Here is a 14386-nt window from a genome sequence, read left to right as displayed (position 1 = left end):
GTTATCTACCAAAAAAGAGGGTTTTATAACTAAAAAAAACAGTTTGAAAAAAAAATTATTGCAAAAAAAAATTTTTAACAAAATATTTGAATCCTCAACCAGGCAACCGCATTTTTAGCATAGAAAGATGAAATTTCGACGAGAGAAATTGCATTTTTAAACAAACAAAAAAAAAAAGAATTTTCAACCAAATAGTTGAATTTTCAAAACCAAAATACAAATTTTTAACAGAAAGGTAATTTTCTACCAAAACAATTGAACAAATTTTTTTTCATTTTCCCTGACGATTAATATTCAAAGAGCAGAATCATAATCATATAACGTTTTAAACTTATAATATATTAGAAAACAATAAAATAACTCCAAATGAAAAATCAAAATTGAATCATTTATTATCATTGGCACTTATTTAAATAAATAATAGACTTTTCTCTGATTTCTCCATTTTTCCTGACCTACGGCCACCCTAATAAAAACCTATTTTTTCTAAGCTAACGAATTTCGAAATTTTACGGAGAAAATGATTTTTAGTGCAGACGGTACATTTTGGCAATGTAATCTATCATTAAAAGCGTCCGTAATTATTTACTGATCAAGAAGATTCTGCTTGTACTGAAATAATTTATATTGTGATACTAAGAATTTTATCATGCTTCTTCATGATTATAAAAAATGAGTAACAGAGAAATAATTTTTTTAAATAAACATACATTTGTAACGCCAAATCCTGAAACCTGCATTTTTCTGCCAATTTCCAAATCATCGCCAGATTTTGCTAACGGTATAGGTTTCTGATTCTTTTTCAAAATGATTGGTTTTTCTAACTGAAATTGATATTATTTCATGAAGAACTTGTTTAAAAAAATTTTTTTTTAATTCGAAAATAAATTCAAAAATAAATGCAAAAAAATAGACTTCTAATTTCTGATACCTTTAGTAAAGCAATATCATCGTTGTACCCTATGTCATCTTGACTAGAGCTCTTTTTGCTAGGTGGATATTTTATCACTTTGAGAATTCTGTGTTCCTCTCCACCAGAATTTTTATAAGAAGTTCCCATTCGTACCGTATATCCGTTTGAAGCCTACCAAGAAAAATATTAATTGTAAAAACGAATTTAAATTCTTCATAACTATTTATAACATAACTTTATTTTTTATTTACACTTTCGTTTATTAGTATTAACACGTTAAATACTATTTCCGAAAGGAATTATTTTGTATGTAGAAAATAATGTCTGTACGCTAAGCTATTTGGTGACTTTACGAAGCAACAAAATTTATAATTTTATCAATTTTATAAACTAAAGTTATAAATTCGAATAACGATCTTGCTATAAAACTAATTAATTTACTGACTCTTGAACACATTGTGCAGCTGTTATGAGCCAGTACTGGTCTATTATAGGCGCCCACTTTGGTAGTTTCCGTCCTAACAAATAATCGCCTGTAAATTGCATGACATTAATAATTTGTAAAATTTTATTAGAATTTAAACTGCACATTCCATATTGTTCAAATCATTAAATCCATTGTTTGAAAAGTTTTAAGTAATAGTTAAAAACATTGCGTTATGAAGTAATGAATCATCAAGAGTAGGTATTATTAAATGTTTTAATGGAAAACAATCTAAATTCTGGAGTAATAATTGTAAAGATAATTTCTAAATAAGAAATAATTATATAAAATAGTATAATTAATACTCAAGATTGCTACAAAATTACAAAATTTCCTGCATTTTCCCTGACCAATCGTCAAATTTTTAAACCAAAGCAATATTAATTTATTATTAACCAAACAGGGACGCGTTTTCATCAATATATAGGTGAATTTTTAACAAATATTTGAACGTTCAACCTACAGCGACAGATTTCTAACCAAATGATGAAATACAAAAAAATAATAAAAACTTGAACCCAAAGCAGGTGCATTTTTAAACAAATAGTTCAACTTTCAACAAGACGATACATTTTGCCCGAAAAAAAATGTGAAAGTTGATATTTTAACCAAAAAAAGATGCAATTTCTCCCAAAATAGATGAATTTTAAAACAAAAAAGGCGAATTTTGAACCAAGCAGATTTATTTTCTACCTAAAAAGACAATTTTTCAACCAAATACATGAATCTACAAATAGTTAAATTTGTAAAAAACAAAAAAAACAACTGATTTTCAACAAAATAGTCAAATTTTCAACCAAAGAGATCAATTTTCAACAAATAAAGATTTTTCAATTAAGAAAGAAAAAAAATTCAACTAAATGATCGAATTTGTCAGCAAAAACGTTTAAAATTTAACCAAAAACTGTTGCATTTTAAACTATACAGTTGAAATTTTAACAAAAAGAAACGAATTTTCGTTAAAATAGTTTGAATTTTTAACCAGTTAAATTTAATTTTCAACCCGAAAATATGAATTTAGCAAAAAAGTTCTTTTCAATCAAACTGTTAAATTTTTAACTAAAATGAACCAATTTTCTACCAAAAATAGAATATTTAATTTTTCAGGTAAAAATTAATATTTTTCAACCAAAAGAAGAAGAAATTTTCAACAAAATACTTCAATCGTAAACCTATGAAATGAAATAAAGAAAATTTCCTAAAACAAAAAACAAAAAAAAAACGAATTTTCAAACAAAAAAGTATATTTAAACAATGTTTAGCCCAATTATATTTAAACTATAAAATTAACTTTTAATAACGTAGTTCAAAATTCAATAAATTAGTTTAATTTTTGACAAAAAATATGAATTTTCACCCAAGAATACATTAACTTTTCTTTCAAAAAGACGAATTTTCTATCCAAATAATTATCGACAAAAAATGTAATATGTAGTTGAAATTTCAACTAAAAGAGATTAACTTTTCTTAACAGATGTATTGTTAACATTAAACGTTCAAATTTTTACCAAAAGAGATGATTTTTTAAAACAAAAAAGACGAATTCTCTTCAAAAATGTTAATTTTGAACCAAGAAGTTAATTTTCAAACAAATACTTAATTATTCTACCAAAAACAATTGAATTTCCAAACCGAAAATATAAATTTTTTAACAAAAAATATCTTTTCCCTAAAATATTAGTATTTTTAAGTAAAAACGATCAATTTTCAACCGAAAAGTAAAAATCAAATTTTACGTTAAACACATTATTTTGCAACAAAATATTTCAATCTTCAATCAATAAATTCAATTTTTAAACAAAGTAGTTCAACTTTTAACCTGAAAAGTGATGAATTATCATCGAAAAATGTATTATAGATGAATTTTCGGCTAAAAACGATCAATTATCAGCCAAAAATGGAATAGTTAAATTTTCAGCTAAGAAAGTGAAAAAAAAGTCAAGAAAAAAGTTAAGTTTTTAACAAATAAAATGAATTTTTATCAAAGTAGTTCAAATTTCAACCAAGTAACTTTTTAGAAAAATAGTTGAATTTTTAACACAATAATTGTACTTTCAACCAATATAAGGAATTTTCAACTAATATAGATGAATTCTGAGCGAAAAAATTATCTATCAACCAAAAATATATGGAAATTCTTGTCCGAGAAAAGGGGGAAGTTTTTTTTAGAAACCAGAGAGAAAAGAGGAATTCTTTTGAAAAAAGAAAAAAAAATGGAATAAAGAGTATGAAGTCGGAAATTCCCTGTCTCTTTCAAGTTTTCCCTGACATTCCATAATTTTCCCTGACCTGTAGCAATCCTGACTACTGAATTAGAAAACTGTTTAAATTAATAAAAAAGTGCATTAAATGTTAATACCAGATGTTTGAAAAGACTTCTAAAAATACTTACGAGATAAGGAACATGATTTACATCAGTCTTATTTCCTCCGATAATATATTTGACTAAGTGATCCTCGTGTGGTTCTAAAGAGTAAAATTAACGATAAAAAATAATGCACAAATCTCAGGGAATAATAATTTAAAAAATTAAGAACTTTATTAGGCTGATAAATAAATAAAAGAGTTGCATATTTTTTTAATGAAACGACTGAAAAATCCCGAAATGTAAAATTTGAAACTTTAAAATTCTGAAAAAAAGTTCTTTGATGAATATATTAAAATTTTCTTATTTTTTATAAATAAATATTATTTATTAAAATCGGTAATATCATAAATTGTGAGGAATTTTATTATTTAGGAATTTTCGAATTTGAAATTTTTAGATTCCGGAAATTTTATAAGTTTGGGAATCGTATTATTCGACAATTTTCGCATTCGGGAATTTGATTTTTCGGGATTGTTCAGTCATCCCTTTTTAATGAAACTGATTTTTTGACCCTGAAATATATTTTCTTTGCGATTTTCGACACTAAATTATTCAATTTAGACATTTATGGTAATTTCTTAAATATTTACTATCAATGAATCAAAAAAGGAAAACGTACCGGAAGTGCTGAGAGGAACGACCAAGAGAAATAAGGTTGGCACATACAGAAAAGTCATGACTACTGGATGTTTTCTGTGAAACTAAAATTTAGCTTCATTTTTTTTTAAACTTATTTGATCGTTTTCTTCGCTATTTTATGTTCTAAATTATTTCATTCACACATTAATCATAATTGTTTAAATATTGACTATCAAAGGAAAAATAAATATAGGCAAAGTACAGAAATTTATGAAAGAAACAATGAGAAAGATCGGCACGCACAGAAAATCAGTCATGACTGATGAAAGTTTTTTGCGAAACGAAATTTATTTATACGTGTGCTATATTTTTATCATCATATAATTGTATCTAAAATTTCATGTCACATACGTAATAGATTGTCGGAAGTAGACTCTTCATCCGGTGTTTATCATTCAGAAGTCTCCAGGATTGCCATCGACGACAATTATATTTAAAATCTCATTTTTTATTTGATAAAATACCCATATTTTAATATACTACAAATAATTTTTTTAAAACTAATTTTAATGCTTTGGAAACAAAAATTCATTTATTAAATTTCCATTTATGAAAATTAACTTCCAATCAAATAAATAATTTTAGACACAAAAGTTTAATCTGGTACAAAATAGTTAAATTATCTACTTTTCAGAAGGTTATAGTTCAACTTTAAAACAAGAAGTTGAATCTTCAACATAAAAACCAGTTGTTTATAAGCAGTTGATAATTTTTGACAAATTTAATGCTGTATATTTGTATTAATTCTTTGGTAATTTAGATTTTTATATAATTTTAATGCTCTTCACCCAACAATTGAATCGTTATATTTTTATTTAGGAGAATTAACTTTAAACAAAACAAATAATTTTTTACAAAAAGAAGTTTAATCTTATACGAAATGATTAAATTTTCTGCAGAATTGTTAAATTTTCGAGACAAAAAGACGAATTTTATACAAAATAGTTGAAGTTTCAACAAAAAAGATCATTTTTAACCAATAAGTTGAATTTAAAATAAAAGAGTTACATTTTTAGTTAAAAGATTAATTTAAACACAAAAAATCAATTCTCAACTAAAATTATGCCAAAAAGAAAAATTTTCTTCAAAGCAGTTGAATTTTTAACTAATCAGTAGAATTTAAAACAAAAGAGTTAAATTCTTAGTTTAAAGAAAGAAGAATTTTCAACAAAAAAGATCGAATTCTTAACTAAAATTATAAATATTTAACTTAAGAAATTAACTTTTAAGAAATTTCATTTTTAAAACGAGGAGTTCAATCTTCGACCTAAAAACCATTTGTTTAAGAACAGTTGTTAATTTTTTAAACAAATTCAATGGTATATATTTGTTTTCAATGTTTTAATTTAAGTTTAGAAAAAATTATAATGCTGTTTACCTAAAAATTGAATCACTAAATTATCATTTAGGAGAATTATCTCGCCTACCCCGAAAGGGAAATGGCTTAATGGTGTAAAAAAAAATCTTTCAATGAAATAAATAATTTTGTTACAAAAAAGTTCAATCTTGTACCAAATAGTTAAATTTTTAAACCATAAAGAAGAATTTTCTACAAGACAGTTAAACTTTCAAAAAAAAGTTAATTTTCTGCAAATCAGTTGAATTTAATAAAAAATCGTTACATTTTCAGATAAAAAAATCAATTTTAACAAAAACAATAAAAAAACCAATTCTTAACTGAAATGATAAATAGTCAACCAAAAAAGTTATCTTTGGAGAAGATAGTTCAACTTTAAAACAAGAAGTTAAATCTTCAACCTGAAAACCATTTTTTAAGAAAAATTGGTAATTTAAAAACAAATTTAATGTTTTATATTTGCATTCAATGTTTTAAATTAAAATTCTGAAATAATTATAATGATCTTTAATCAAAAATTAAATCGTTCAATTATTGGAGAGTTAAATTCGCAGTTAAAAAAAATAATTTTTAACAAAAAAAAAAACGAATTCTTAACTAAAATTATAAATATCCAACCAAACCAATTAACTTTTAAGAAGTTAGTACAATTTTAAAACAAGAAGTTCAATCTTCACCCTAAAAACCATTTGTTTAAGAACAATTTGTAATTTTTTTAACAAATTCAATGTTTTTAATTTAAATTTTTAACTAATTACAATTTTCTTTAACCACGAATTGAATCGCCACATTATCATTTAGGAGTTTTATCTTCCAAAGATAGAAATATTTTTTCATACAAATGTTTAATCTTGTACCAAATTATTGAATTTTTTACCAAATTGTTAAATTTTCAAGCCAAAAAGACGATTTTTCTACAAAACAGTTGAATTTACAACATAAGAGTTAAATTTTCAGTTAGAAAAATTATTTTTCAATAAAAAAACGAATTCTTAACTAAAATTATAAAAGCTAAATAAAAAGCGTCAACTTTTAAGAAAGTAATTCAACTTTAATACAAGGATTTGAATCTTCATCCTAAAAACCATTTATTTAAGAATAATTGGTAATTTTCTAACAATTCGATGTTTTATATTTGTATTCAATGATTTTTAATTTAAATTTTTATATAATTTTAATGCTCTTCAACTATAACTTGAATGCTTTAATTATCATTTAGGAAAATTATTTTTGCAGTTAAATAAATATTTCTGTACAATAAAGTTTAATCTTCTACCAAACTGTTAAAATTTTCAAATCAAAAAAATAATTTCCCACAAAACAGTTGAATTTAAAACAAAAGAGTTAAATTTTTAGTTAAAAAAGTAATTTTCAATGAAAAAAACGAATTCTTAACTACAATTATAAATATTCAACTAAAAAAATTAACTTTTAAGAAGATAGTTCAACTATAAAACAAGGAATTGAATCTTCAACCTAAAAAAATGGTTTATAAATATTGCGATTAATTAGAAATAAATGCAAGAGCTGGATCGTAAAAAAACGTTTTTTATATTTGTATATTAACAAATACAATAGTTGGATTGGGAAAGGACTTATTTTGTGATTAGTTATCAATAAATTATCTAGGTGGACAGGGAAAGAGATTTATTTCAGATATTCTTGTTCTTCTGAATACAATTTTTAAAAAATTCGATTGGCCGGTTTCAAAATGTTCCCATTGCAAAATTCCAATCCATCGAAAAATTATCATACATTTTACTTTCTTCCAGATCCTAAAATAATAAGAGCGGAGTGTAGATTGCTATATAATAAAAAGTGGTTAATTTACGATTTATTAATTAAACTGTATATTATTTGGGAAGGTATATTCTGCATTTATTCATTTTTTCTCAAAATACATTAAATCGTTAAGAATATAACCAGACAAGATAAAAATTTAAACATGAACCATTAATTGAATTTGAAATAAATGTAGATTTCGTTTAAATGTTAGAAAGGCCAGTAGTCTGTGCTACCCAGCTATTGAAAGCTGATACTCTCATGTAGACACCAGGAGAACCAGGTCTGGCACATCCAGCACCGCCGATAACAATTCCTACCAGTTTTCCATCCAGAACTGCTGGACCACCAGAGTCACCGAAACAACTATCAATTCCTCCAGATTTTACGTATCCAGCACAAAATGATCGATCAGATGGAGGATCGTATGAATATAGTTTTTTGCATTCATTTTGATCTATTATAGGCACAAAAGCAGTTCTAAGGACTGTCGAAGCCTCTCCATTTTCCTTAAAAAGGTATCACTTAATTTGAATTGTATTTCTTTACGAAAAAAAAATATGGGCTTGATAGTTTTTCATAATAGATTCCATTATCGACATTTTTTCTACATCACCTTCGATTGGTTAAATACTTCGAAAAGCAAACACTTCGTGCGTGTGTTAAAACAAAAATATTTTTCCGTCAAAGGAAGAAAGAATTTTTAACAAAATATTTTAATCCTTAGCCTATTATGAATTTTGGACAAAGAAGTTCAACTTTCAACTAAGTGGTTGAACTTTCAACGAAAAAAGAGTAATTATAATCGAAAAACGTATTAGTTGAATGTTCAACTAAGAACGGTCAGTTTTCAATTAAAAATGAAACAAAGGAAATTTTCTACAAACAAAAAAAACGAATGTTGAAAAAAAAGTTAAATCTTTAACGAATAAAATGAATTTTTAACAACGTAGGACAAATTGCAACAAATTATTTTAATTTTCGACCAAAAATATAAATTTTTAACCCATAATGTTTTTTTGATCAAAAAGACGAATGTTCTACAAAATAATGTAATTTTCAATTAAATAGTTAATTTTCAAAAGTATTTCCACGGAAAAAATTTATATTAAAAAAGTCAAAGTTAGAAAAAAAATATTTCTCATACAAAAAATATATTAAACTGAAACTGAAAACAGTTACAATTTCAACCAAATTATTCAATTTTTTAAAAGGCAAGTTGAATTTCAGTAAAATAAATCATTCACAAGCCAAGAAGATGAATTTTCTGTCCTGTTTATTAATTTATGGAATAGACGAATGTTCAATAAAACAGTTGAATTTTGAACAAAAAATTAAATATTCAACAAAATAGTTGGCTTATTTCGAATTTAAGAACAAAAATAATAAACTTTAACCTAAAGCAGTTGCACTTTTAACCGAATAGTTACATTTTTAACAACAAATTATTTTTTACCCAGAAAGTTGTATTCAAAACCAAATAGTTAAACTTTAAAGAAAGATTCAAAATTTCAACAAAACAGTTGAAGTTTAAAGCAATTAGTTGAATTTTTAACCTACAAAGATCAATTTTTAACCAAATGATCGAATTTTTAATTTGAAAAAATTAAACTTCAACCAAAAAAAGTTGCATTTTCAACTCAATAGTTAAATTATCAAGCAAGTAGTTTATTTTTTAACTGAAAAAACTAATTTTTAAGCGAAAAAAAAAATGTCAACGAAGTATAGTCGAATTTTCAACCAAGGAGATGAATTTTCAAAAACTAAAGATTTCTTAGTCCAGAAAGAATAAAAGTTCAACTAAATTGATGAACTTTGAGGCCAAAAGACGAATTTTCTGTAAAACAGTTAAATTTTAAAACCAACAATATCAATTTTGAACAAATAAAGATGGAATTTTTAGGAAAAAAAAAGAATTTCCAAATCAAAGAGATCAGTGCTCTTCAGTTAAAATAATTAACTTTAAAACGAAAAAAAAAAAGTTTTCAACCAAAGAATCAACTTTTAACTAAAATTATGAATCTTTAACCAAAAGGACAAATTTGTAACAAAATATTTCAAAACATTTTTAACACCAAAATTATTATTATTATTATTAATATTTAAAGACAAATAATAGAAATTATCTTACAGAAATTTCCTTAACTGTTGCCAAACTTTCTCAAAATTCCTGACTTTACTCTGATTTTTCGTTTTTCCTTGATTTACGGCCACCCCGAATTTAATGATATTTATTGTTATTCTTACAAATTTTCGAAATTTTGCAGGAAAAATTATTTTTAACACAGGCGCGGACCAATCTCAGGTTCTTATATAGGTAAATTTGGGCACGGTAATCTATCATTAAAAACACCTGTAAATTATCTACTGAAGAAGACTCTTATTGCACTAACATAATTTATATTATGCTATTAAGAATGTTATCATACTTCTTAATAATAATTTTAAAAAGTCTTGATCGAAAAAATAATTTTTTTTAAATTAACATACATTTGTTGCTCCAAATCCTGAAACCTGAATTTTTCTCCCAACTTCCAATGTATCGCCAGGTTTCGCTAACGGAATAGGTTTCTGGGTATTTTTCAAATTGATTGGTTTTTCTAACTGAAATTGATTTTATAATATGAAGAACTTGAATTAAAATAAATACAAAATAAATTTGAACATAAATGAAAAAATAGAACTCTAATTTTGTATACCTTTAGTAAAGCAAAATCATCATCGTATCCTGTGTCTTCTTGACCAGAAATCTTTTTGCTAGGTGGAAATTTGATCAATTTTTCAACTTTGTATTCCTCTCCACCAGAATTTTTAAAGGAAGTTCCTGTTCGTACCGTATATCCAGTTTCAAAACTATTAAGTAAATTTAAAATGATAAACTTTCATTTGTTAGTTTTAATACGTTATATGCAATTTTCGAAAGGAAATATTTTGCAATTTGAAAATTATGTCTGTTCGCTAAGCTATTTATGAGCAAAAAATTGATAATTTTATCAACTTTACAAACTATAATTATACGTTCGAAAACTGATCGAGCTATAAAAATAATTAATTTACTGACTCAAGACAATGTTCAGCAGTTATGATCCAGTACTGGTCTATTATAACAGCCCCACATATGTAGTTTCCGCCATGAGTAATAGATGCCTGTAAATGCATGACATTAAGAATTTCCAAAATTTGATTAGAATTCGCAATGCTCTATCTATATTGTTTCAATGTCTGCATAAATTGTTTAAAGAATTTTAAGAAACAGATAAATAATTTTAATTATAAAGTAATCAATAGCAGAGTAGGTAGATTATTGAACGTTTTATTGGAAAATATTATAAATTCTGAACTAATAATTGTAACGATAAATTCTAAATGAAAAATAATTATATGAATAGTATAATTAATACTCAGGATTGATACAAAATTATAATTTAAAAAATGCCTGACTTTCCTATTGATAAAAATTGTCTCTAAATTTATCTTAAATACTAGTAGTCATATACTGTATACCAACCATCATTTAGCATTTTATAAATTTCAAACAGAGTTTATCGAAAATTCTACATTCACAGTCTGTTAAACCCAAAAAGAAGAAGTTTAAAAAAACAACTTAATTTTCCACCAAGAAAGATGATTTTTCAACACAAAAAATTTTGCCGATAGTCAAATTATCAAACCAAAAAATATTAATTCATTATTAACCATACAGTTTAATCAAAAACAGTTAAATTTTGAAGAAATTACATGAATATTTTTCTAATGAATTTTCTACAAAAGAAAACTAATTTTCAACCGAATAGTTCAATTTTTGACTGTGAAAGATGAGTTTTTAAAAAAATAGTTTAATTTTTAACAAACTAATTAAAATTTCAACAAAACAGTTAAATTTTAAACATATAATTGAATTTACATCTTACACATATGTGTAGTTTACACCATATAGATGAATTTTCTACAAAATAGTGTAAATTTTAACTAAATACTTGCATTTTCAACCAAAATTTCAACCACAGAAACTGATATTTAAACCAAAACCAAAACAGAAAGACGAATTCTCTACAAAAATGTTGATTTTTTAATTAAAAAGTGAACTTTCAATCAAATCGGTAAATTCTCTACCAAATTAAAAGAATTTTCAAGTGAAAAACATTTTCTACGAAATAATTTTAATTTCAAGCCGAAAATATATTAGTTTCGAAATAAAAAGTTATTTTCCACAAAATCTTTAAATGAAAAAAAAAAAATAAATTTTGAACAAAAAAGTTCGTTTCAATCAAAAAGTTTTATTTTAAACTAAAAATGGCCACTATTTATCAATTAATGGAATTATTAAACTTTCAGTTAAAAAATATTTTTTAACTAAAAGAAGAAGGAATTTTCAGCCAAATTTCTTAATCTTCAACCAATAAAATTAATTTTTAACACAAAAGATTAACCTTCAATAAAGTAGTTGAACGTTCAACCGAATAAGATGAATTTTTATTTAAAAATATAATAGTTGCATTTTTAAATAAAAACAACCCATTTGCTACCCAACATGGAATAATTAAATTTTCAATTTAAAGAATTATTTTTGACCCAAAATAAGAACGAATCTTCAACATAATATTTTAAGCTTCAAACGATACAAATCAATTTTTAAAAGAGTGTTTCAACTTTATACCAAGTAGTTGAATTTTCAGCCAAAAAGATGAATTCTCGTCGATTAATTTCCCGCCAAAAATGTAATAGATAAATTTTCAGCTAGGAAAATTAATTTTCTAAAAAAAAAGAATTTTTAACAAAATAGTTGAATTTTGGTCAAAATAATTAGATTTTCAACCAAACAGTAGAATTTCTAACAAAAATAGATGAGGCAAACATATAGTAGTAAACTTTTTAATGAGGAGGGAATGAGGCAGAGTATAAAGTCTGACATTTCCTGACTATTTCAAGTTTTCCCTGACATTCCGTGACTTTCCCTGACTTTCCAGATTTGCCTGATGTGTAGCAATTCTGACTACCGAATTAAAAAACTGTGTATTTAAATAAATTAATAAATAAAAAAATGAATAGAATACTAAATTTCGGATGTTTGAAAGGGCCACTAAAAATACTTACAATATAAGGTACTTTCTTTACATCAGTCTGGTTCCCTCCGACAATATCTTTTTTGTTCCCAATGTTCAGATGCACGCTAACCTCTAAAGAGTAAAATTAAGGATAATAAATAATGCACAAATATCACTAAAACACAATTTAAAAAAACCTTTGTACCTTATTAGGTTAATAAATAAATCAATCAAAGAGTTGCATATTTTTTGGAACTAGTTTAAAACACTGCACTATATTCTTCTTGCGATTTTATATACTAAATTATTCAATGCACACATTTCTGATATTAGAAAAAATAATTACTATCAAAAAATAAAAAAAAGGGGAAAGTACCGCAAGTGATGAGAGGAACAACCACGAGGAATAAGCACGACACGCACAAAAATGTCATACTGCTTGAAGTTTTTCGTGAAACTTAAATTTAATTTAATATTTTTCAAACGTATTTTATCCTTTTTACTATGCTTTAAAATTTGTTTACGTTCTAAAAAAATAAACATCTGAAACGTTTTACACAACCCAATAAATGACTCACTCAGCAATAAAATATTGATAGCACTTTTTAAGGTAAATTTTTTTAGTTTTAAGGGACAATATGAGGCAAGTACCAAATTATGGGGAGGGGGGGGGGGTGGAAAATTTATAAGGTTGTATTTATAATTATTTTCTGCCAGAAAATTTTGGATTTACACCAAAAAATTTGAAGCGCTTAAATTTATAAATTGTCCAGTTTCCACCGAAAATAACAAAAATCGAAGATACATTTTTGGATTAAAGTTGACATACACATGGAGTTTTAACGAAAAATTCCCGAGCATACGCTGGCAAAAATATCGGTTCAAACCTTATTAATTTATATTATTTTTCCAAAATTTGAAACTTATGGGTACATGTAAATATTAATGTTTGTAACATATGTTGGGAAAAAATTGGTTTAAGTTGTAATAATTTTGTTTACAAATCTTTATCATAGGTTAACTGACATTTTTGCTAAAATAGGTTTTTTCCATTTCCGTATCTAAAAATGTTGCCTAGTTCAGGAAACTTTTTCCGTGCCACGAACCAAAATTTTTTCGTAATACGTGTAATCATAATAACATACGTTTCAACTGTTGCAAAGTGAAATGCGAATTCTTGAATATAGTCGATATCTGGATGCAAGTTTTTGCATTGTATGATTAATTTATTATTATAATAAAATTCTACTTACCAACAGAATTAAGAATGACAATAAAAGCAAAGAAGATGAGCAGGGTAAAAATAAAAATACTCATGATTCCACGAAACCGGAAATAAGTTTTGAAATATTATTTGCCCTGCAACTGAAAAGATCTTATAAAAAAATAAAAAAGGGAAAGTAAAGCAAGTGATGAGAGCAACGACTACGCGAAATAAGTACGACACGCAAAAAAAGTCATACTGCTGGAAGTTTTTTATGAAACTTAAATTTCATTTAATTTCTTTTAACTGTATCTTATCCTTTTTACTATGCTATAAATTTTTTTTTACGTTTTAAAAAAATAAACATCTAAAACTTTATTTCAAATTCGTAGTAGATTGTCTTCAGATTGAAGGTTGCAACTTTACGATCAACGATAATGTATTTTTTTTTCTAAAACATACGTCCAACATTTTTTGGCGGAAAATAGTTTTATGCAACCCAATAAATGACTCACTCAGCAATAAAATGTTGACCCCACGCTTTAAGGTAAATTTAGTACATTTTTTAATTTGAAGGGAAAATATGAGGTGAGT

General features: G+C 25.1%; 1 protein-coding gene across 1 annotated transcript; it reads right to left on the bottom strand.

Moving 5' to 3' along the window:
• Positions 1 to 7614: 7614 nt before the first annotated feature.
• On the bottom strand, positions 7615 to 14058 carry LOC117182316 (trypsin-7-like). Its single transcript, XM_033375467.1, has 6 exons — positions 13842 to 14058; positions 12638 to 12720; positions 10605 to 10690; positions 10243 to 10396; positions 10034 to 10147; positions 7615 to 8052 (listed from the first exon to the last, which is right to left on the bottom strand). Exons 1-6 carry the CDS (start codon positions 13903 to 13905, stop codon positions 7747 to 7749), a joined length of 807 nt encoding a protein of 268 aa, XP_033231358.1. The 5' UTR covers positions 13906 to 14058; the 3' UTR covers positions 7615 to 7746.
• Positions 14059 to 14386: the final 328 nt, after the last annotated feature.

This window comes from Belonocnema kinseyi, chromosome 10 (assembly GCF_010883055.1).
Source record: "Belonocnema kinseyi isolate 2016_QV_RU_SX_M_011 chromosome 10, B_treatae_v1, whole genome shotgun sequence".
Classification (NCBI taxonomy): Eukaryota; Metazoa; Arthropoda; class Insecta; order Hymenoptera; family Cynipidae; genus Belonocnema; species Belonocnema kinseyi.
Note: the sequence above shows the minus strand (reverse complement) of the source record. Positions and strands in the feature narration are given on the sequence as shown.

Excerpts from the sequence above, each read along its gene's own strand:
- LOC117182316 (XM_033375467.1), bottom strand. The coding sequence starts at position 13,905 with ATGAGTATTTTTATTTTTACCCTGCTCATCTTCTTTGCTTTTATTGTC. Across the intron at positions 10,691-12,637 it reads TAAAGAAAGTACCTTATATT|GCATCTATTACTCATGGCGG; the intron begins GTAAGTATTTTT and ends ATGCATTTACAG. Across the intron at positions 10,397-10,604 it reads ACTGCTGAACATTGTCTTGA|TTTTGAAACTGGATATACGG; the intron begins GTCAGTAAATTA and ends TTTACTTAATAG.